Consider the following 24,192-nt stretch of genomic DNA (forward strand, 5'->3'; position numbering starts at 1 on the left):
GGGACGTTTTAAAACATTTTTTTGCATTGATACACGTCTCCTGGGGCAGGACCCGGGTCCCCAAAACTTTTTATGACAATAACTTGCATATAAGCCTTTAACATTTTGAATATTCATGTTTGCGTCCCATAGACTTTAACGGTGTTCGTGTGTTCTGCCAAATTTTTTGCCTGTCCGCATGTTCTGCTGCGAACCGAACAGGAGGGTGTTCGGCTCATCCCTAGTCTTCATTCCAGGTTCCCAGCCTCCAGCTACATGAGTGGCCAAGGGTGCGATGACGTCACTCCCGCTCATGCACGCGGGAGCCGCCATTTCTGGCACAGGCTCTGAAGGTCCAGCACTGTAAGCCGGACCTGCAGAGCGCATGCGCCCATGGTGTCATCAGCTGATGCAAGTTTAGGAGATATTCACAGTATCTACAGGTAAGCCTTACTATAGGCTTACCTGTAGGTACAAGTGGTAGTACAGGGTTTACTACCACTTTAAGAGGAAGGGTGTGGTTTACAGATGACAGGTATTTAAATTAGGGGTGCGCGATTTTAGTCAGGCCTAGGGCAGCACTAAACCTAAATACACCACTGCTGCCAAGTACTGATACTTTGCGGTGCAATTCACGTCAATGCAAAATAAATGGCTCAAATCGCACTGCAAAGAATTGCATGCTATTTGAACAGGAATGTGGTGCGATTCCTGTCCGAATCGTATGCGATTTCTCCCACCACTCCTATGTCTGTATGTAAAGAAAGGGAAGCGCCATCTAGTGGGCAGTTTATTAAAAAGGTTTTAACTCACATTAAAAGGGGTTGTAAACCCTTGTGTTTTTTCACCTTAATGCATCCTATGCATTAAGGTGAAAAAACTTCTGACATTGACCGGCCCCCTAGCCCCCCCATTTTACTTACCTGAGCTCCATTTTTCCCTCGGCGAGGATGTGCTGTCCCTCTCTACACAGGGTCCCGGCTCTTGATTGGATAGATTGATAGCAGGGCAGCCATTGGCGCCGGGGGGCGGGGCCGAGTCCAGCATTCGTGTCTATGGACGTAAATGCTGGACTCGGGAGCGCACCCCAAGGTAACCCCTCCCAGCGAGCGATTCTCCTAGGGGGTTATCTGATGCGGGGAGGAGCCATGAGAGCCGCCGGGGGTCCCCAGAAATGGATGATCAGGGACACTCTGTGCAAAACGAGCTGCACAGTGGAGATAAGCATGATATGTTTGTTATTTAAAAAAAAAACGAGCCTTTACAATCACTTTAAAGTGTAAGTTCACTATTACAGAAAATCTGTAAGGTGATCTTACACTGGAGCCCCTTCCCATCGCACCCAATCGCACTAAGCTGGAGTCCGGCGATCCCCCGCTCTGACAGATCGTATCCCTGCTTTACCAGTCTGGGGATTTGAAATCCCTGCGGCTTTCTCTCTTCGCCTGCAGTGACAGGAGGAGATACGCAGATTCTGATTGGTTAGCCCCACCCATGTGACAGTGCCGAACAATTAGAATGCTCCTATACCTACCTCCTGATGAGCTTCGTTTAGGAGATTGAGATGCAGGGGATTTCTAAGCTCCGGACCGGTAAAACGGCGACTCGATGTTTCAGTGTGGGTGATCGCCGGACTCCAGGTCAGCGGGACCGAGGGGGATGGGGAGGGGGTCCAGTGTAAGTTCATCTTACAGATTTTTCCGTAAAGATGAACTTACCCTTTAGGTACATATCTGGTCAAATGCAAAATCTGCATAGTGGCCCTGTCCCACTGATGATAACACATTATGGCCACTGGAGGTGCTCACAGAGCTGGAGGAGACGTTCTGGGACCCCTGTGGGTATAGGGTGGAAGTGATGTCAGCTTGGGGCTTTGAAAAAAATCAGAGGATGCAGCAAACACCATTATCAGCGTTCCCCTAAGACCAGAAATGAAGTCAGAACCCGGAAGTCGCGACGCACTTCTAGTTCTATGTAATTTCCGGTCTCATGGGAACGCTGATAATGGTGTTTGCTGCATCCTCTGATTGTTTCAATGCTTGTTTTTAATTTACTTCTGTAAGTATAACCTTTTATGTGCAATACATTTTCTTTATCCTCTTAGGTCATATCATACCTGAAGACGTCCATCCTCTTAGGTCACATCATAGCTGAAGTTACCCTCTTAGGTCACATAGCTGAAGACGTTTATCCTCTTAGGTCACTGATACTTTTAGTAGGAGGGGTTATCATGGACTGACCCCCACAGGTTTGTTTGCCAGTGTCCAATCCTCCTGTAGGCAGAAGGTATCCAGTGCGTCCCCTCACACTCAGTATAAGTAGCAGGAGGGGGGAGGAAACGTTTTTAGGACTAGTTGGTGTTAGGCTGGAATTTTACTTCATACCATACTCTGGAGCAGTGATGGCGAACCTCTTTGAGCCGGAGTGCCCAAATTGCAACACAAACCAACTTATTTATTTCAAAGTGCCAACACTGCAATTACTATCTTTGGCGATGCTGTGTGTGTTTGACAATGCAACACATGTGTATGGTGCCTGGGCCCTCTTTATATGAGGATTGTCATAACCTTATGAAATAAGGCTTAGGACAATCCTCTAAATGCCATATTAAAAGGATAGACAACGTTATCACCCTAAAAAACACACTCAAGGGCCCAGGCACCATACACATGCATTCCACTGTCAAACACGCACAGCATATCGGCTATACACATACATAGCTGTAATCAGATCACTGCTCTTCATGACACAGCCCAATGCTTTCTGATGTCTCCCATGTTAACCCCCCCACATCACAGCACATGCTCATCAAGTTCTGTATATTTTCCTCTTATTGTTTCTGATGCAGACACCCAGCTACCCAGGTGATGATCGCCCACCCCAGGAGGGATTGCAGTCAGTTCAGTACTTACCTGGCTCCAGGGTCCAATGTTGGTGTGCCTGGCAGCAGCTTTTCCTTTTGTTGGTGCCTGTGATCGCCCTCTTCCTACTGCTGCCCCTCCTCATCTACAGCCACCATCATGGCCTCCTATTGGCTCTATCCCCACCACGTGTTCCGCCTGCCAAACGTCATTCAACCCGGCAGCAACGCTTCGTCTCGTCCACCCCGGACATGTCACCCCTGGCCCCAGAGCTTTGTGGGAGATGTAGTTCTATGGGGAGGTGCGGTGTGAACGAGATACACCTCGTATAGGATTTTGAGGGAGTATAGCTTGCATGCCCACAGAGAGGGCTCTGCATGCCAGCTGTGGCACGTGTGCCATGGGTTCGACATCACTGCCCTAGAGTGAAGAATGTAGACTTGGTTTAAACTGCACAGTATTCTGTGGCTTTTTTTGTGTGCGCACAATGCAGAGATTTAATATTGTATCATTGTCAGGCTTCTATTTTTAGGACAGGTCCCAGACTTCTTGATTATTTATTGCAGAATTTCAAAACCAATCACAGACTGACCTATGATTGGCTCTCATTTGTCAGATAAAATTAACAGCTATTGGTACTTTTTTCCCCACTCTTGCAACTCTTACCTTTGTTTCGTACCCAGTGAGAAATTTGAGATCTCTGGATTTCTGGAGAACTCTTGCTCGATCCCCTTCTGCTTTCACAACCTGTGTGATTTAGAGTGGTATTCAGTGGATCTATTAGGTTCAGAAGTATGAACATTAAGGAGTGACAACCAGTGTTTAACTAGAACTGGCCATCAGATCACTAATACTGCCTACTTTCTGGTGCCATCTACAGGCGAAAAGGTCTGTAAAAGAGGCAGAGGTTTCGGAACTGGAGAGAGCACAGAAAATGCAACAAATTGCATGACAGCTTTTTTGATGTCCCAACAAGGGACCCTACAACTCTAAGGCCCCTTTCCTATGGATGGACCAATTGGGTCTGCCTATCAGTTTTTCAGGCGGAGCCCTTCAGACCATCCATAGCTCTCTAAGGAGCGGCAGATGTCAATGGACATGTGTCCGCTGACATCCAATCCTATCCTGTGCGCTAAAAACTGATGGATGAGGAATTGTTCCCCATCTGTCCTGTGGATCGGATGATGCTCGGATGGAAACGGACAGGCGGTCAATTTCCATCCAACAGCTTATAGAGGAGCTCTGCATCAGTGGAGTGGACACGGACCTTTCATCCACCTGCTTAGCGGTGATCAGCAGGACGATCCCCTGCTGAGCAGACAGATCTGCTGGTGGACTGAGCCAGTGTGAAAGGGGCCCAACTCTCTTTCCCAATATAAATGAAAGGTGGGTTTTGGACAATATACTGTACACTAAAATATTTAAAATTCACATTCTTAAATGGTAGCAGAAAGTCACTCTTAATATAACCCCTTCACGCTGACATAATGCAAATATGCGGCCTTCAGCTTCAAGGGGCATCACCCCGGTACCGTTTTTTTTTTTTTAGAGCCGATGGTCGGCTTTCTTGTAATAACAACCGATGTGGCTAATCAGCCGCTTAGCTGCTATTACAAGCAGCAGGAGGGGATGTCCCCCCCCCCCCCCGCCACCTTCCACGGCTCGCCCGGGCTCCCCCATCGCACCGGGAGGTCCGAGCAACCAGCCGCCACGTTCGCCAGCCGGAGACACGGAAATCGGCTTTGATGGGGTCTCGTATTTAGTAACCCAGAAGCGATGTCATGACATCACTTCCTGTTTACTGGAGTCTTAAAGGCGCCACATTTTTCTTTAAAAATACAGTACAGTATACAAAACAAGTGCAAGGGGTATTTGGGGTCCCCAGATCCCTCCATAAAGAGTATCTGTCACTGCCTATTACTGTCACAAGGGATGTTTACATTCCTTGTGACAGCAATAAAATTAATTTAAAAAATTTTTTTTAAAGGAACAGTGCAAAAAATATATAAAATAAAAATAAATAGGAAATAAAAATAGAAATTTAACTCGCTCCATGCTCGCGTGCAGAAGCGAACGCAAACATAAGTCACGACCGCAAATTTAAGCAGTGTTCAAACCACACATGTAAGGTATCTCTGTGATCGTTAGCGCGAGAGAAATAATTCAAACACTAGACCTCCTCCAACTCTAAACTGGTAACCGTTAAAAATGTTTAAAGCGTTTTCTATGGAGATTTTTAAATACCGTAGTGCGGAATTTTAAAGCAGGACATGTTAGGTTTCCATTACCTTGGTGTAACATTATTTTTCACATTATACAAAAAAAATTAGGGTTACCTTTAAGTTTTTTTTTTTTTTTTTAATTCATGTCTTTCTTCCCAAAAAAATTGCGTTTGAAAAACCGCTGCTCAAATACAGTGTGACATAAAATATTGCAATGACCGTCATTTTATTCTCTAGGGTCTCTGCTAAAAAAAAATATATATGTTTGGGGGTTCTAAGTATTTTTTTAGCAATACATACTGATTTTAACTTGTAAGCAACACCTGTCAGAAAAAGGCTTATGCTCCAAGGGTTTAAGGACATGGCCAGTCCAACCTATGAATTATTAAAAAAATACAATGACACCTGTACATCAATCTAAATGTAAGTTCTGTGCTAGATAATGTATGTACTATAGTGAATCTTTTCAGCTGCCAGCACCAAGATTACCATGGGAAAATGTAATCGGATAACTTATGGTATAAAGCGGTGCGGCGCTTGAAATTACTCCCAATTCATAAAAAGTTCTGAGTGCAATAAATAGATCCACCCAACCCTAACTGCATAATATACAATCAATCCTAGTGTTGTTAAAAACTCTAACAAAAGCGAACATATAAATTCATATACATTCATTCAGGCTCATAATAAAGTGACTAGTGCATACATCTGGTAAAGTCCCAATTCATATATCCTTGTGTTAAAAAATTAATATGACAAGCCCACTTGTGCCCAGATAAAGTGCTCAGGGCTTGAAGACTATCTTTTTCTTTAAACATCCAGTACGTGCTCCACACCGTGCTCCCCCTCTTATCACCTCACTGTGTATGCCCCATCGGACTTTTTCAGTCGGAAATTCAGATGGACTTAGATAGAGAAAATGTTCTTTATTTTTCCAACGGAACAAATTACTATCAGAAAAACCGCTCGTCTGTATGCTGTTCCGACGAGATTAGCAGAAGGAGCCCAAAGGGTGGCGCACTGGCTATTGCACTTCCTTTTTCTAGTCCCATCGTACGTGTTGTATGTCGCCGCATTCTTGACGATCGGACTTTGGTGTGACCGTGTATATGCAAGACAGCTTGAGCGGAATTCCGTTGGAATTCCGTCAGAGAAACCTTCAGAGTTTATTCTGACGGCAAAACCGCTCGTGTGTAAGCGCCATAACTAACATAAGCTGGTCCTTTTTCCAACAATCTTTTAATGTTCGCCTGCTTTGGGAATCTCAGCAATTTTTAAATACAGTGGAACCTTGGATTACAAGCATAATCCGTTCCAGGAGAATGCTTGTAATCCAAAGCACTCGCATATCAAAGCGAGTTTCCCCATAGAAGTCAATGGAAACTAAGATAATTTGTTCCGCATTGACTTCTATTACATGCAATACCACATATGGCTAGAGGTGGGGGGGCGCCGGAGAGCCATGGAAATACCCGGCCACAGCTCGACTGAACTCAGAAAGCCTCGGAAAGGCTTGGAAACACTCGGGAACGGAGTATTTCCGAGTCATTCCGAGTATTTCCGAACTGCTCCGAACCGTTCCGAGTGTCCCCGGAGCCCCCGCATCTCTGGCCAAATGTGGTACTGCACCGCCCATTAGCTTGAATTCTGCTTGTTTTGCGAGACAGGACCAAGTTAGAATAAAAAAAAAAAAAAAAAAAGTTGTTCGTCTTTCAAAACGCTTGTTAACCGCGTTACTCGTAAACCAAGGTTCCACTGTAAATGCTTCCAAATTTGAAATTTTAAAGACAGCATAGTTCTACCTGAAATATTATCAATCTGCTTTAGCACTCCTTATGATGCAGTTCTAAAATTATGCAGTGAGATATACTGTAGAAAATTCAATGGCACATAATACACACCTCAATATATTCGTGTGTGCATTTCTCCTCAAATTCTCGACTGGCTCCAAAGTCCAACAGCATAACCTAGAACATGAAATCCTGTTATTAAAGAGGAACTCTAGACTCATGTTTGTTTGGATATACATCAGCAAATGAGCTGCCAAGTGTAAGACAAATAGATGTTCTGTCCATCGGCGTGCGCACGGGGTGTGCCAGGAGATCCGGTGTAAGGGGCTTCAAGAGACTGTATAGGGAGCTGCCTGTGAGACAGTTTCCCATTGAGCAGTCAGGGAGGCATGTTAGAGCCACTTAGTGCTTTAAACTGCAATGTAATGTCACTGATGCAGATAGGAGTTGTCAAAACTCGGGGGTGGGCGGGACCAAACAGCTAGCCTATCAAACACGCTGATGTCGAGGGCAAGGGCGGGCAGCTTCGTGTATGTGGCTCTGCCCCCTTTCTATCAGCTATTAAATACCAGTCAAGGATTGGGCTGCTTAAGAAAGGGGCGGGGCCATATACACGTAGCAGCCCGCCCAGCCCCTATTCCTTTGGCTGGTATTTAATAGCTGATAGAAAGGGGCGGAGCCACATACACGGAGCGGCCCGCCCAGCCCCTATCCCGTTGGCTTATGTTTGATAGGCTAGCTGTTCAGTCCCACCCACCCGACATCAGCTCCGAGTTCTGACAGCTCCTCTCTGCAAGCAGTGACATTACATTACAGTTTTTGAGCGGCTCTTACATGCCTAGCTGACTGCTCAATGGGAAACTTCCTAGATCAGTACCAATCGGTGCCACCTATTAGTGCCACCTGTCAGTGCCCATCAGTGCCACCTGTCAGTGCCAATCAATGCCCACCAGTTCTATCTGTCAGTGCCCATCAGTGCCACATGTCAGTACCAAGCAGTGCCCACCAGTGCCACCTGTCAGTGCCCATCAGTGCCACATGTCAGAGCCAGTGCCCACCAGTGCCACCTGTCAGTGCCCATCGGTGCCACCTGTCAGTGCCAATCAGTGCCCACCAGTGCCACCTGTCAGTACCAATCATTGCTTATCAGTGCCAATCAGTGCCACCTGTCAGTGCCAACCAATGCCAACTATCAGTGCCAATCAGTGCCGCCTATCAGTGCCACCTATTAGTACCCATCAGTGCTGCCTATCAGTGCCACCTATCAGTGCCAACCAATGCCATAAATCAGTGCCCATTAGTGCTGCCTATCAGTGTCACCTATCAGTGCCAACCAATGCCATAAATCAGTGCCCATTAGTGCTGCCTATCAGTGCCACCTATCAGTGCCAACCAATGCCATAAATCAGTGCCCATTAGTGCTGCCTATCAGTGCCACCTATCAGTGCCAACCAATGCCATAAATCAGTGCCCATTAGTGCTGTCTATCAGTGCCACCTATCAGGGCCCATCAGTGCTGCCAATCAGTGTTGCCTAGCAGTTCCATCTATCAGTGCCCATCAGTGCTGCCTATCGGTGCAGCATATCAGTGCCCATCAGTGCTGCCTATCAATGCCCATCAGTGCCACCTATCAGTGCTGCATATCAGTGCCCATCAGTGCCCAGTGCCGCCTATAAGTGCCAATCAGTGCCACCATGCAGTGCCTATCAGTGCTGCCAACCAGTACCGCCTATCAGTGCCCATCAGTGCTGCCTATCAGTGCCCATGAGTGCTGCCAATCGGTGTCACCTATCAGTGCTGGCTATCAGTGCTGCCCATCAGTGCTTCTAATCAGTGCCCATCAGTGCACTGAGTGCAGGGATGGGGTGATGAACTCAGCAGACAGGCACATTGTCCATGGGGTGCTGGCCTGGCGGGGCACAACTGAAATCTGTTGATGTTTATTAATGCCACATGCCGATCTTTAGTATAATAGGTAATCACCACACTACTATTTACAATAAACTACTGGAGGTAAATTAAAAAAGTGTCAGTAAAAGGCCTGCCACTAAGCACTGTTATGTGTTCCCAAACCACAAAAAACAAAGTGCAGCGCTAACTTACTAATCAATAACTTAACAATTGTGGAACCCTCTAATGTATGGAAATCTCAATAAACGTCAATATTACCACAATACCGGTGATATGTAACGTTACATATAATACACATCAAACTGAAAAAATTAAACTTAGCAGGGATGGTGGAAACCCCTCCTATAGATATTGGCTATACAGATTAACTTTTTCTCTACCGGCAAATTGCTGTAAACATAATTTTCGCCTGGTATGTTTTGGCTGGTGCATCTCTAGTTTGTAGACACTATAACTTTAGCGCAAACCAATGAATATACGCTTATTGGGGGTTTTTTATCAAAAATATGTAGCAGAATACATATTGCCCTAAAATTATGAATAAATTAGATTTTTTCTATTTTTTTATTGGATATGTTTTATAGCAGAAAGTAACAGTATGCATTTGTCTCAGGACAAGTTTCCTTTAAATTAAATTTAGATGGATTTCAGTTAATGGTAATATGAATGCATGAAAGAAAAGCCTTCATCCTGAGGCATGGCCACCTCTAGGCAGGAGAATCAGGTTGAAGGCAAGCTCTGTGTGAGGCCGAGGTACTGACTGCCTGCTCAGGAATGGTCACACCAATGAATCCGAATTATCAGAGAAGCACCGGAGGTCCTAAGCCAATGGGAATCATTATCAAAGAAGCACCAGGGTTCCTAAGCCAATGGGAATCATTATCAAAGAAGCACCAGGGTTCCTAAGCCAATGGGAATCATTATCAAAGAAGCACCGGAGGTCCTAAGCCAATGGGAATCATTATCAAAGAAGCAGCGGGGTTCCTAAGCCAATGGGAATCCATTGCAGTGAATGGGTATTTCGGTGCTTTAACTGGTCTTTGTTTTATGGGAGCAGAAAGGGTGACGATCCGTTATTGGCAAAACTTCTATCAATTTTTGAGACAGATTGTGTTTCAGGTATTTTTCTGCTTAGAATACACTCACCAGCTATTTTATTAGGTACACCTGTTCAATTGCTTGGCAACACAAATTGCTAATCAGCCAATCACATGGCAGCAACTCAATGCATTTAGGCATCTAGACGTGGTGAAGACGACTTGCTGAAGTTCAAACCGCGCATCAGAATAGGAAAGAAAGGGGATTTAAGTGACTTTGAATGTGGCATGGTTGTTGGTGCCAGATGGGCTGGTTTCAGTATTTTTAAAAAATGCTGATCTATTGGGATTTTCACGCACAGCCATCTCTATCGTTTACAGAGAATGGTCCAAAAAAGAGAAAATATCAGGTGAGCGGCAGTTGTGTGGACAAAAATGCCTTGTTGATGTCAGAGGAGAATAGGCAGACTGGTTCCAGATGATAGAAAAGCAACAGTAACAGTAGCAGATGGGCTACAGCAGCAGAAGACCACTCCGGGTGCCACTCCAGTTAGCTAAGAACAGGAAACTGAGGCTACAATTTGCACAGGCTCACCAAAATTGGACAGTAGAAGATTGGAAAAACGTTGCCTGGTCTGATGAGTCTCAATTTCAGCTGTGACATTCAGATGGTAAGTCAGAATTTGGTGTAAACAACATAAAAGCATGGATCCTTCCTGCCTTGTATCAACAGTTCAGGCTGGTGGTGAAATGGTGTGGGGGGATATTTTCTTGGCACACTTTGAGCCCCTTAGTACCAATTGAGCATCGTTTAACCACTTGCTTACAGGGCACTTAAACCCCCCTCCTATCCAGACCAATTTTCAGCTTTCAGCGCTGATGCACTTTGAATGACAATTGCTCGGTCATACAACACTGTACCCAAATACAATTTTTATCATTTTTTTCAGCACAAATAGAGCTTTCTTTTGGTGGTATTTGATCACCTCTGCGGTTTTTACTTTTTGTTAAAAAAAATGTAAAAAACTGAATTTAAAAAAAAAAAAAAATTTTTAAATTTTTTTATATTTTGTTATAAAAAATTTAAAACGGGTAATTTTTCTCCTTCATTAATGTACGCTGATGAGGCGGCAGTGATGGGCACTGATAGGCGGCAGTGATGGGCACTGATGGGTGGCAGTGATGGGCAGCACTGGCATGTGGCACTGATTGGCACTACAGGTGGGCATTGATAGGTGGCACTGTGGGCACTGTTAGGTGGCACTGTGGGCACTGATGAGGCAGATGTGCCTCTTCCACTTCGGGACCGATGTCCCTGACATGTGAGTCGGTGATCGGCTTTTTTTTCTACTCGCGCTGTCAGCGTGAGTAAAAAAAAAAAAAAAACGATTACCGATCTTTTGTTTACATCATGTGATCAGCTGTCATTGGCTGACAGCTGATCACATGGTAAGGGGCCACGACCGGCCCCTTACACGGATCGGTGATCAGCCGAGTCTCAGTGACTCAGTGATCATGGCGCGCGCAGGGAGCGTGCACAGGGGAGGCCGTCATATGGCGGCCTCCCGGGAATGTAGGTCCGCGCTGTGGCCCTAGTATTGTTGCTGACCATGTCCACCCCTTTATGACTACAGTGTCCCCATCTTCTGATGGCTCCTTCCAGCAGGATAATGCACCATGTCACAAAGCTCAAATCATCTCACCACTGGTTTCTTGAACATGACAATGAGGTCACTGTACTCCAATGGCCTCCACACTCACCAGATCTCAATCTAATAGAGCATCTTTGGGATGTGGTGGGATGGGATAGTCCCATCATGGATGTGCAGCCGACAAATCTGCAGCAATTGCGTGATCCTATCATGTCACTATGGACCAAAATCTCTGAGGAATGTTTCCAACACCTTGTTGAATCCATGCCACGAAGAATTAAGGCAGTTCTGAAGGCAAAAGGGGGTCCAACCCAGTACTAGCAAGGTGTACCTAATAAAGTGGCCAGTGAGTGTATATTTAATTTTATTACACAGATAGCTGTGATTTGATGTTTTGGTAGTAGCTTACAGTTTGAAGAGTAAACATTTAGGCTCTGAAGCGGTCATCCTGATTAGTAATGAAGGCTTTGGAGTGGTCATCCTTATCCTGACTTTACTACCTAGTGAGACACCAACCTAGGACAAGCAAGCAACTTGGGAAGTCTGAATCTGCCATCCTGCATTTGTTGGGCCATTCACATTTCTGCTTGTCATTACATATTTTGTGCAATATGTGATGGATGTTCCTGCTTAAAGTGGAGCTATGGGCAAAATTAAAATTGACATGTGATACAATCTGTCATTAGCGTTAGCAAAGTCCGTTTTCCTTTTATCCAAGTCCCTGTACCATAGTAAGAGACAAACAAAAAAATTAGAGCATAGCTACACCCTCCTATCCTTTACAGTCAGGGAAGCTGCCAGCTTAGGCTTTGATCATGGTGCCTGTGGGCAGCTGAGAGTAATATCAAAGTCTGGCTATCAGGAAAGATGTGGACCTAGGGGGCGGAGACTTCTTGCCACCCAACACTCTACAAAGCTAAAAAGGCTACAGCACCCTAAACAGAACTCGTTAAGATTCTGCAAAACAAAAAGTTTGTTTTAACATCAGCCATACAGTGCATCCTGAAAGTATTCACAGCTCTTCACTTTTTCCACATTATATTAGATTACAGCTTTATTCCAAAATGGATTAGATTCATAATTTTCCTCAAAATTCGATAAACAATACCCCATAATGACAACATGAATGAAGTTTGTTTGAAATCTTTGCAAATGTGTCCCTTTTTAACCACTTCAGCCCCGGAAGGTTTTACCCCCTTCCTGACCAGAGCACTTTTTACAATTCGGCACTGCGTCGCTTTAACTGCTAATTGCGCGGTCATGCAATGCTGTACCCAAACGAAATTTGCGTCCTTTTCTTCCCACAAATAGAGCTTTCTTTTGATGGTATTTGATCACCTCTGCCGTTTTTATTTTTTGCGCTATACACGGAAAAAGACCGAAAATTTTGAAAAAAAATGATATTTTCTACTTTTTGTTCTAAAAAAAATCCAATAAACTCAATTTTAGTCATACATTTAGGCCAAAATGTATTCGGCCACATGTCTTTGGTAGAAAAAATGTCAATAAGTGTATATATATTGGTTTGCGCAAAAGTTATAGCGCCTACAAACTAGGGTACATTTTCTGGAATTTACACAGCCTTTAATTTATGACTGCCTATGTCATTTCTTGAGGTGCTAAAATGGCAGGGCAGTACAAAACCCCCACAAATGACCCCATTTTGGAAAGTAGACACCCCAAGGAATTTGCTGAGAGGCATGTTGAGCCCATTGAATATTCATTTTTTTGTCCCAAGTGATTGAATAATGACAAAAAAAAAAAAAATTACAAAAAGTTGTCACTAAATGATATATTGCTCACACAGACCATGGGCATATGTGGAATTGCACCCCAAAATACATTTAGCTGCTTCTCCTGAGTATGGGGATACCACATGTGTGGGACTTTTTGAGAGCCTAGCCGCGTACGGGGCCCCGAAAACCAATCACCGCCTTCAGGATTTCTAAGGGCGTACATTTTTGATTTTACTCCTCACTACCTATCACAGTTTCGGAGGCCATGGAATGCCCAGGTGGCACAAACCCCCCCCAAATGACCCCATTTTGGAAAGTAGACACCCCAAGCTATTTGCTGAGAGGCATGGTGAGTATTTTGCAGCTCTCATTTGTTTTTGAAAATAAAGAAAGGCGAGAAAAAAAAAAATTTTTTTTCTCTTTTTTCAATTTTCAAAACTTTGTGACAAAAAGTGAGGTCTGCAAAATACTCACTATACCTCTCAGCAAATAGCTTGGGGTGTCTACTTTCCAAAATGGGGTCATTTGGGGGGGTTTTTTGCCACCTGGGCTTTCCATGGCCTCCGAAACTGTGATAGGCAGTGAAGAGTGAAATCAAAAATTTATGGCCTTAGAAAGCCTGAAGGCGGTGATTGGTTTTCGGGGTCCCGTGCGCGGCTAGGCTCCCAAAAAGTCTCACACATGTGGTATCCCCGTACTCAGGAGAAGCAACAGAATGTATTTTGGGGTGTAATTTCACATATTCCCATGGCATGTTTAAGCAATATATCATTTAGTGACAACTTTGCGCAAAAAAAAATAAAAAAAATAAAAAATTGTCTCTTTCCCGCAACTTGTGTCACAATATAAAATATTCCATGGACTCGACATGCCTCTCAGCAAATAGCTTGGGGTGTCTACTTTCCAAAATGGGGTCATTTGGGGGGGTTTGAACTGTCCTGGCATTTTATGCACAACATCTAGAAGCTTATGTCACACATTACCCACTCTTCTAACCACTTGAAGACAAAGCCCTTTCTGACACTTTTTGATTACATAAAAAAATAATTTTTTTTTGCAAGAAAATTACTTTGAACCGCCAAACATTATATATTTTTTTAAAGCAAATGCCCTACAGATTAAAATGGTGGGTGTTTCATTTTTTTTTTTTCACACAGTATTTGCGCAGCGATTTTTCAAACGCATTTTTTGGGGAAAAAAAAACACACTTTTTTAAATTTTAATGCACTAAAACACACTATATTGCCCAAATGTTTGATGAAATAAAAAAGATGATCTTAGGCCGAGTACATGGATACCAAACATGACATGCTTTAAAATTGCGCACAAACGTGCAGTGGCGACAAACTAAATACATTTTTAAAAGCCTTTAAAAGCCTTTACAGGTTACCACTTTAGATTTACAGAGGAGGTCTACTGCTAAAATTACTGCCCTCGATCTGACGTTCGCGGTGATACCTCACATGCATGGTGCAATTGCTGTTTACATTTGACGCCAGACCGACGCTTGCGTTCGCCTTAGCGCGACAGCAGGGGGGACAGGGGTGCTTTTTTTTTTTTTTTTTTTCTTTATTATTATTATTATTTTTTTATCTTATTTTTAAACTGTTCCTTTCATTTTTTTTTTTTTTTTTTTAATAATTTTTATTGTTATCTCAGGGAATGTAAATATCCCCTATCATAGCAATAGGTAGTGACAGGTACTCTTTTTTGCAAAAATTGGGGTCTATTAGACCCTAGATCTCTCCTCTGCCCTCAAAGCATCTGACCACACCAAGATCGGTGTGATAAAATGCTTTCCCAATTTCCCAATGGCGCTGTTTACATCCAGTGAAATCTAAGTCATAAAATGCTCGTAGCTTCCGGTTTCTTAGGCCATAGAGATGTTTGGAGCCACTCTGGTCTCTGATCAGCTCTATGGTCAGCTGGCTGAATCACCGGCTGCATTCTCAGGTTCCCTGTTGAGACAGGAGAGCCAGAGAAAAACACGGAAGACGTTGGGGGGGGGGGGGGGGGGCATTCCCTCCCACTGCTTGTAAAAGCAGTCTAGAGGCTAATTAGCTGCTAGGATTGCTTTTACATGAAAGTCGTGAATGGCGTACCTGAAGACAAAAAAATGGTTAACAATAAAGCACAGTAAAACGGTAAGGTATAAAAAATTGCATACCTGAAAAACAAACATGATAAAACATAATAACAATAAAACATTGCAGAATAGAATACAGTAAAAAAGAGCAGAACAAGAGAGAGAGAATAGAGAGAGAGAGAGAGAGAGAGAAAAAACAATAAAACGACAACTATTTTTTTTTTTTTTTTTATATTTTTGTGTTTTTTTTTTTTTTTTTTACACTTTTTTTGTAACTAACTTTTATAACGGTAACCGGTTCCAGGTTCGGGTCTCTCAAAATGCGATGGCATCTTGGGAGACCCTGTGAAAGTGTGCCTAGTCTGTGCAATGCTGTACCCTACGCTAATACTCAACTAGTGAATGGTAGTGTTCAAAACATTCACCAATGCAAAGACCAGGATTGTCAGGACAGGAGGGACAATAATAGCGGGTGTCACGTCTATATCCGCGCTTGCTGCAGACACGACATCTTTTATGGGAGGTTCGTTGGGTAGGGGTACTCGGGAGGACATAAAGAAAATGCCTCTCATGCAGCCGACTGCATTTGGTTGGGGATGTGAATGGGGGAAGTATGGGCGCTGCAGAAGTGGTGGGTTCCCAATTAGGATTGGCGAATGCAACAGGAAGGGCACTATGGGCACGACGGGCCTGTGTTTGTCTTCTTCTTGGTGGCAGCGGGACACTACTTGTGCTTGCCACCTCACCAGCTTGAACTGCACTTATGGGACTCGCCACGTCACCAAGTGTTACTGCAGTGCTGGTTTGACTACGACCGGGGTGTACTAGGCCGCTGGTGCTTGCCAGTTCACCAAAACGCTACAAAAAAAAAAAACTGTTAGCGATCGCAGGGATCAGGCCTGACTCTGCGAACGCTGCAGTTATGCGTTTAGTGTTTTGTAAGTGTCAGTGATCGATCGATACTGCACTTGGGTGGGCTGGGCCGGGCGGAGAGGCAAAACGCAGGTGCTAGCAGGTATCTGGGCTGATCCCGCTAACACTGCGTTTGTGGGAACCCTAAACTGCTGGGGATGCTAGTATAGATCCGATCAGATACTATACCACTAAGGGAGGTGTACGGTGCGTGCGTGGGTGTTAGCGGTACTGGCGCTAACCTGACGCTGCCTGGGGCTGGTGCTTGCCAGTTCACCAAAACGCTACCAAAAAAACTGTTAGCGATCGCAGGGATCAGGCCTGACTCTGTGAACGCTGCAGTTATGCGTTTAGTGTTTTGTAAGTGACAGTGATCGATCGATACTGCACTTGGGTGGGCTGGGCCGGGCAGAGGGGAAAAACGCAGGTGCTAGCGGGTATCTGGGCTGATCCCGCTAACACTGTGTTTTTGGGAACCCTAAACTGCTGGGGACACTAGTATAGATCTGATCAGATCAGATATTGATCCGTACAGATACTATACCACTAAGGGAGGCGTATGCTGCGTGCGTGGGTGTTAGCGGTACTGGCGCTAATCTGACGCTGCCTGGGGCGACGCATATCACCGCCGGGCGATCAGGGGGCTAAACCTTTATTCGGTAATAAACGGCGGGTGCCCTGGCGGTGATCAGTGGTGAAAGGGTTAACTAGGGGGCAATCAAGGGGTTAAAACATTTATTAGATAGTATATGGGGGTCCCTGTCGCTATAAAATGCTGACGGCGAACCTAAATATTACCTCCCTAACTAGCGTCACCAGCGACACTAATACAGCGATCAGAAAAATGATCGCTTAGTGACACTGGTGACAGGGGGTGATCAAGGGGTTAAAACTTTATTAGGGGGGTATCCTAGACCTAAAGGGGGCCTAACACTCACTGCCCTAACACTGTCACTGTCACAAACTGACACCAATGCAGTAATCAGAAAAAAAAAAAAAAAAAATACTGCTTGCTGTCAGTTTGTGACGGGGGGGGGGATCGGGGGTGTAAAGTATGCCTGGCATGTTCTACTGTGTGTGTGTTGTGCACTTACATGTCTTCTCTCCTCTGCGCTGGAACGGAAACTGCCGAGCCGAGGAGAGATGACATCACATCCTCTGCCTGTGTGAAACTACACACAGGCAGGGGAGGATTCCGATTGGCTGGGAGCGATCGCGAGGGGGGGGCCACGATCGGATGGTCTCCCCCTCGCCTCCCGACGCTCCCAGTCAAATGCCGACCGCCGCTGGCACCGGGCTGGGGTCCGATCGGACCCCCCGCCCGCGGGAGGCAGATCACGTACAGGTAAGTGATTCTGCCTGCCCGTGCCATTCTGCCGCCGTATATGTGCGTTAGGCGGTCGGCAAGTGGTTAATAAAAAAAACGAAAAAAAATCCCATGTACATAAGTATTCACAGCCTTTGCTCAATACTTTGTTGAAGCACCTTTGGCACCAATTACAGCCTCAAGTCTTTTTGAGTATGATGTTACAAGCTTGGCACACCTATTTTTGGGCAGTTTCTCCCATTCTTCTTTGCAGGACCTCTCAAGCACCATCAAGTTGGATAGGGAGCGTTGGTGCACAGCCATTTTCAGTTCTCTTCAGAGATGTTCAATCGGGTTCAAGTCTGGGCTGTGGCTGGGTCACTCAAGGACATTCACAGAGTTGTCCCATAGCCACACTTTGTTATCCTAGCTGTGTGCTTAGGGTCGTTGTCCTGTTAGAAGATGAACTTTCACCCCAGTGTGAGGTCCAGAGCCCTCTGGAGCAAGTTTTCAACAAGGATGTCTCTGTACATTGCTGTATTCATCTTTCCCTCAATCCTGACTAGTCTCCCAGTTCCTGCCACTGAAAAACATCCCCACAGCATGATGCTGCCACCACCATGCTTCACTGTAGGGATGGTATTGGCCAGGTGATGAGCGGTGACTGGTTTCCTCCAGACATGACACTTGCCATTCAGGCCAAAGAGTTCAATCTTTGTTTAATCAGACCAGAGAATTTTGTTTCTCATGTCTGAGAGTCCTTCAGGTGCCTTTTGGCAAACTCTAGGCGGGCTGTCATGTGCCTTTTACTGAGGAGTGGCTTCCCCCTGGCCACTCAACAATACAGGCCTGATTGGTGTAGTGCTGCATAGATGGTTGTTCTTCTGGAAGGTTCTCCTCTCTCCACAGAGAAACACTGGAGCTCCGTCAGAGTGACCATCGGAGTCTTGGTCACCTCCCTGACTAAGGCTCCATTCACACTAGCGCGTTTTTTTGATGCATTTTGCAGAAATGCACGGGAATTTTTTAACATGGGTTCCTATGGAACATGTTCACATCAATGCCTTTTTGTTTCTCTGCATTTTTGGAAAGGGTCAGGGACTTTTTTTCATGCAAAATGCAGCGTTTTGCATGTAATAGAATTCAATGGACAAGCATCAAAAACGCAAGTGCACCGTTTTTGCAGTGTTTTTGATGCGTTTTTGCCGTTTTTTTTTTTTTTATTTTTTTTAAGACTGTAAAAAAAAAAAAAAAAAAAAAAAAAACGCAAAACGCAAATCGCGGCAAAAACGCGGCAAAAACGTGGCAAGCATGAAAAAAAACCCTCCAAAAACGCTCAAAAGCAACATGCATAGGTGTGAATCGAGCCTGAGGCCCTTCTCCCCTGATTGCTCAGTTTGGTCAGGCGGCCTGATCTAGGATTCCTGGTGATTCCAAACTTCTTCCATTTACAGATGATGGAGGCCACTGTGCTCATTGGGACCTTCAATGCTGCAGAAATTTTTCTGTACCCTTCCCCAGATCTGTGCCTCGATACAATGCTGTCTCGGAGGTCTACAGACAATTCTTGAGACTTCATGGCTTGGTTTGTGCTCTGACATGCACGGTTAACTATGGGACCTTATATAGACAGGTGTGTGCGCCTTTCCAAATCATGTCCAATCAGCTGAATTTACCCCAGGTGGACTCCAATCAAGTTGTAGAAACATCTCGAGGATGATCAGGATGCACCTGAGCTCAATTTTGAGTGTCATGGCAAAGGCTGTGAATATGTACATGGGATTATTTTTTGTTTTTAATATATTTGCAAAGATTTCAAACAAACTTCTTTCACATTGTTATTATGGGGTATTGTTTGTAGAATTTTAAAGAAAATAATGAATTTAACCAATTTTGGAATAAGGCTGTAATATAACAAAATGTGGAAAAAGTGAAGCGCTGTGAATACTTTCTGGATGCACTGTATACCCTGAAGCCCTTCAACAGGTGTCCACAATCCTGCCTGCCAGTGCCTGACATTATAATCTATTGTGTTATAAACACACACACACACACACACACACACACACACACACGCAATAAATGATGTAACTGGCTAAGGAGGGGTCACTGTAATGTAGCTGACATGTTCAACAGGTACTGACACATAAAAAATCCCTGTGTGCGCAGAATGTCAACTGAGTGTATTAGTTGTTGATCAACTTAACTACTAAGATCCTCTTTTCAATTCTAACACCCCTTGCATGAGTAGCAAATAAAGAATTAGACTTACCTGAATCTTTTGCCGCACTCAGCTTCCCGCAGGTAGTCCCACTCCCAGGACAGCTCTTTTCTGCAGGACCTGAACACCGTTCTCAGGAAACACACCTGGGCATAGATCAGACAGATTTTACGTGACTGCTTATTATGTGACAAAGCAAGCTATGCTGGCTCTAAATGTCTGCAACTTATTTGGTTTTAAAGCCCAAACACTTTTTTTTACGAAACCCAAACTTTTTATTTTAATGCAGAGAATAGATGAAGGTAAAAAACCTTCAGCCTCTACAACCACTTTAAAGTGGTGTTCCGGCCGAAATTATACTTTTTAAATAAAAATACCCCTATAATACACAAGCTTAATGTATTCTAGTAAAGTTAGTCTGTAAACTAAGGTCTGTTTTGTTAGTTATTAGCAGTAGTTTGTTATTTTATAAACTTACAGCAGGCCATGGCCATCTTAAGTGTGGGCATCTGAAGCCAGACTGTATTTCTTCCTGGATCTCATCCTTGCAGATCTCGCACATGCTCAGTGCAGCACAAGCAGTGTAATAGGTTTCAGGTCAGTTTTCCATAGCAACGGCAGTTTCAGAGGAAGTTGCCGCCCCTTCCCAGAAGGCATTGCAAACAGGAAATGATGCGATGGGCCGCGGCCAGGGAGGAGGAAGTGAAAAATGAATACAGCAAATATACAGTAAGTGCTGAGAAAATAAATTTTAAAATATCCAATTCTTTTACAGTGCACAGTTTAGTGAGGGATGCTGAAGAGTTGTAAAAGTGGGTAGAACTCCACTTTAAAATGGTTTTCACCAGAGTTACACTTTACCACTTACATCTAGATCAGGGGTCTCCAAACTTTCTAAACAAAAAGGGCCACTTTACTGTCCTTCAGACTTTAGGGGGGCTGGACTATGACCAGTGGGAGTAGAAAATGTCTTGATGTCCAGTGGGAGTAAAAAATGCCCCATTGTTGGTGTCAGTGAAAGGAATAGTTCCCCAGTGTGGGTGTCAGTGAAAGGAACAGTGGCCCATCGTTGGTATGAATGGAAGGAATATTGCCCCATCCTTGATGTCAACAGGGCGAATTGTGCTCTATTGTTGGCATCAGTGAGAGGAATAGTGGCCCATTGTTAGTATGAATTAAAGGAATAGTGCCCCATCCTTGATGTCAACGGGATGAATTGTGCCCCATTGTTGGTATCGGTGGGAGGAATTGCGCCCTTTTTATGGTGTTACTGGGAGGAATAATGCCCCATTGCTGGTGTCAGTGACAGGAATTATGCCCCATCGTTGGTGTCAGTGGAAGGAATAGTGCCCCATTGTTGGTGTCAGTGGAAGGAATAGTGCCCCATTGTTGGTGTCCGTGGAAGGAATAGTGCCCCATTGTTGGTGTCCGTGGAAGGAATAGTGCCCCATTGTTGGTGTCCGTGGAAGGAATAGTGCCCCATTGTTAGCATCAATGAAAGGAATAGTGTCCCATCCTTGATGTCAACGGATGAATTGTGCCCCATTGTTGGTATCAGTGGGAGGAATTGCGCCCTTTTTATGGTGTTACTGGGAGGAATAATGCCCCATTGCTGGTGTCAGTGACAGGAATTATGCCCCATCATTGGTGTCAGTGGAAGGAATAGTGCCCCATTGTTGGTGTCCGTGGAAGGAATAGTGCCCCATTGTTGGTGTCCGTGGAAGGAATAGTTCCTCTTTGTTAGTATGAATGAAAGGAATAGTGTCCCATCCTTGATGTCAACGGGATGAATTGTCCCCCATTATTGGTGTCAGTGGGAGGAATTGTGCCAGTTTGATTGTGTTACTGGGAGGAATTATGCCCCATTGTTGGAGTCAGTGAATGGACTAGTACCCCAAGGAGCGGATAAAGGCAAGCAAAGGGCCACATCTGCCCCCCCAGGCTGCAGTTTGGAGACCAGATCATAAAAATAGTACATCCTTACTCATATGCTGTGTTTATGTAGACAGAACATTTGGGTTTATTCAAGACAAAAGAAATCAGGTTGCTCACATTGTGCAATACCTACACATTCCTCCTGGTTTCATCCCTTTGCCCTAATACTACACATATTGATACAAATACAATAAAGTCAATACAGAACACAAAGGTGAGAATTTACTAAAACTTGAGCAGACAGAATCTAGAGCAGCTGTGCATAGTAACCAATCAGCTTCTATTTACATCTTATTCAGTTAAACTTTGAAAATAAAAGATAGAAGTAGATCGGCTGCCATGCACAGCTCCTCTCCTCTTGGCAAATCTCCCCCAAAGATATTTGAAGTAATTTCTCTAAGGCTACATTCAGACTGGGGCATTGTGGGCGTCAGCGGTAAAGCGGCGCTATATTTAGCGCCGCTTTACCATCGTTTTAGCGGCGCTATTCGCCCGCTAGCAGGGCGGTTTAAACCCCCCGCTAGCGGCCAAAGAAGGGTTGAAACTACCAGCAAAGCGCCGCTGCAGTGGCGCTTTCCCGGCGGGTTTGCGGCACTGCCCCATTGTTTTCAATGGGTAAGGGTGCATTAGGAGCGGTTAATACACTGCTCCTATAGCGCTGCAAAGATACGGCTTGTAGGACTTTTTTGACCGCCCTGCAAGCGCACCGCTCCAGTGTGAAAGCCCTCACAGGAGAGGCGCTTTACAGGTGCTATTTTTAGCGCTGTAGCGCCGGTAAAGTGACTCAGTGTGAAAGTAGCCTTAGACCCCTTTCACACTGGGGCGCTTTGCAGGCGCTACAGCGCTAAAAATAGCACCCTGAAACAGCTGTGTCTCCAATGTGAAAGCCCCGAGGGCTTCCACACTGGAGCAGTGCGCTGGCAGGACGCTGAAAAAAGTCCTGCTAGCAGCATCTTCGGAGCGGTGAAGGAGGGGCCTTAAAGTATGCTTTTCTAGGTAAAATGGTTTTGCTGTAATCGGGGCACTATGTGGCACAGTGACAGCCATAGAAGACACACATGATATATGATATTTACTCACTAACAGCAATTAATATATACAATCTTGTATGTTGTTTTTTAGGGTTTCAACTGAAGGTTGTACCACTTGTTACTCGGTTGTGTAATGCCATTACATTGTAACTCTTACCATCAGGGAGAACTAGGCTCATCTTGAGGACAGACAGCAGATTGTCCACATCACTCTTGATGCTCTGAGCAATTCCTGGATACTGAATGGGGAGATGATGGGAAAGGGAACATGAGCTGTAGAATAGATAGATAGATATAGTACAAAGAACTACATTCACATGGTGTACGTTAACTAGCACATGGAATAATATGTACAATGGATTTTATGTCTGAAATTAACCACTTCAGCCCCGGAAAAGTTTTACCCCCTTAATGACCAGGCCATTTTTCGTGTGACGCTGTACCCAAACAAAATTGATGTCCTTTTTTTCTAACAAATAGAGCTTTCTTTTGATGGTATTTGATCACTTTTGCGGTTTTTATTTTTTGGGCTATCAACAAAAAAAAAAAAAGACTGACAATTTTGAAAAAAAATAATATTTTTTACTTTTTGCTATAAAAACATATCCAATAAAAAAAAAAAAAAAAAAAAATCGAATTATTCATCAATTGAGGACAATATGTATTCTGCTACATATTTTTGGTGAAATTTTAAATTACAATTTTTCTCTATTTTCTTTTCTTCCTTATTTTCTTTTCCTTCCTTTTTTTTTTCTTTTCTTCCCTCTATATTTTTTTCAATGAGAGTGGACCTTTTAACCTCTTCAGCTCCGGAAAGGTTTCCCTCCCTTCATGACCAGGCCATTCTTTGCCATACGGCACTGCGTTACTTTGACAGCGACGCTGTACCCAAATAAAATGACCTCTGCTGGGTTAGCCCCCCCATATCAAAATTTTTGAAAAAATCTTATGCAGTTTGTTAGATCTTTATTAGATCAGGTTAGATCAACCGTTGTTTGTGTTAGATCTCACACAGAAGAAGCGATATTAACAGTTATTTGCTGGGGGGGCTAACCCGTCATCAGCCCCCCCTTATCAAAAAATTGACCAAACAGTTAGCTATTTTGGAAGCAATTTGTTAGATCCGGTATGATCAAGTGTTTTTAACGTTAGATCTCACATAATTAGAGACTTATTAAGTGATTAATGAGGGGGGCCCCCCCCTTATCAAATTTTCGGCCCAAAAATCATTTAGGCTAATAGATATTCGTTAGATCCGGTAAGATCAAGTGGTTTTAACGTTAGATCTCACATCATTTCAGAGATATTCCACATCAAAATAGAGATATTAGGTGGTACATATGGACGGGTTAGCCCCCCCTTATCAAATTTTCTGGTCAAAAATCATTCAGGCTAATAGATATTCGTTAGATCCGGTAAGATCAAGAGGTTTTAACGTTAGATCTCACATCATTTCAGAGATTTCATATTCTTTGCCAATAACAACATCCAAGTTAGTAGATAATTGTTAGC

The 24,192-nt window shown here is 44.2% G+C and overlaps 1 protein-coding gene across 2 annotated transcripts in view; it reads right to left on the reverse strand.

Moving 5' to 3' along the window:
• The window catches only part of LOC141127000 (atypical kinase COQ8B, mitochondrial-like), a 52,858-nt gene that overhangs the window by 16,111 nt on the left and 12,555 nt on the right, over positions 1-24,192 (reverse strand). Inside the window, exons 3-7 of one of the 2 annotated variants that reach the window (XM_073613119.1) lie at positions 22,838-22,919; positions 20,193-20,356; positions 19,766-19,860; positions 6,964-7,029; positions 3,507-3,587 (exon numbers count right to left, since the gene is read on the reverse strand). In XM_073613119.1, coding sequence (XP_073469220.1) covers positions 20,313-20,356; positions 22,838-22,919 — 126 coding nt within the window. In that variant the 3' untranslated portion in view covers positions 3,507-3,587; positions 6,964-7,029; positions 19,766-19,860; positions 20,193-20,312. Of the gene's footprint in view, positions 1-3,506; positions 3,588-6,963; positions 7,030-19,765; positions 19,861-20,192; positions 20,357-22,625; positions 22,920-24,192 lie in introns of those variants that run through there. The other variant, XM_073613118.1, reaches the window with a different exon arrangement.

This window comes from Aquarana catesbeiana, linkage group LG02 (genome assembly GCF_042186555.1).
Source record: "Aquarana catesbeiana isolate 2022-GZ linkage group LG02, ASM4218655v1, whole genome shotgun sequence".
NCBI lineage: Eukaryota > Metazoa > Chordata > Amphibia > Anura > Ranidae > Aquarana > Aquarana catesbeiana.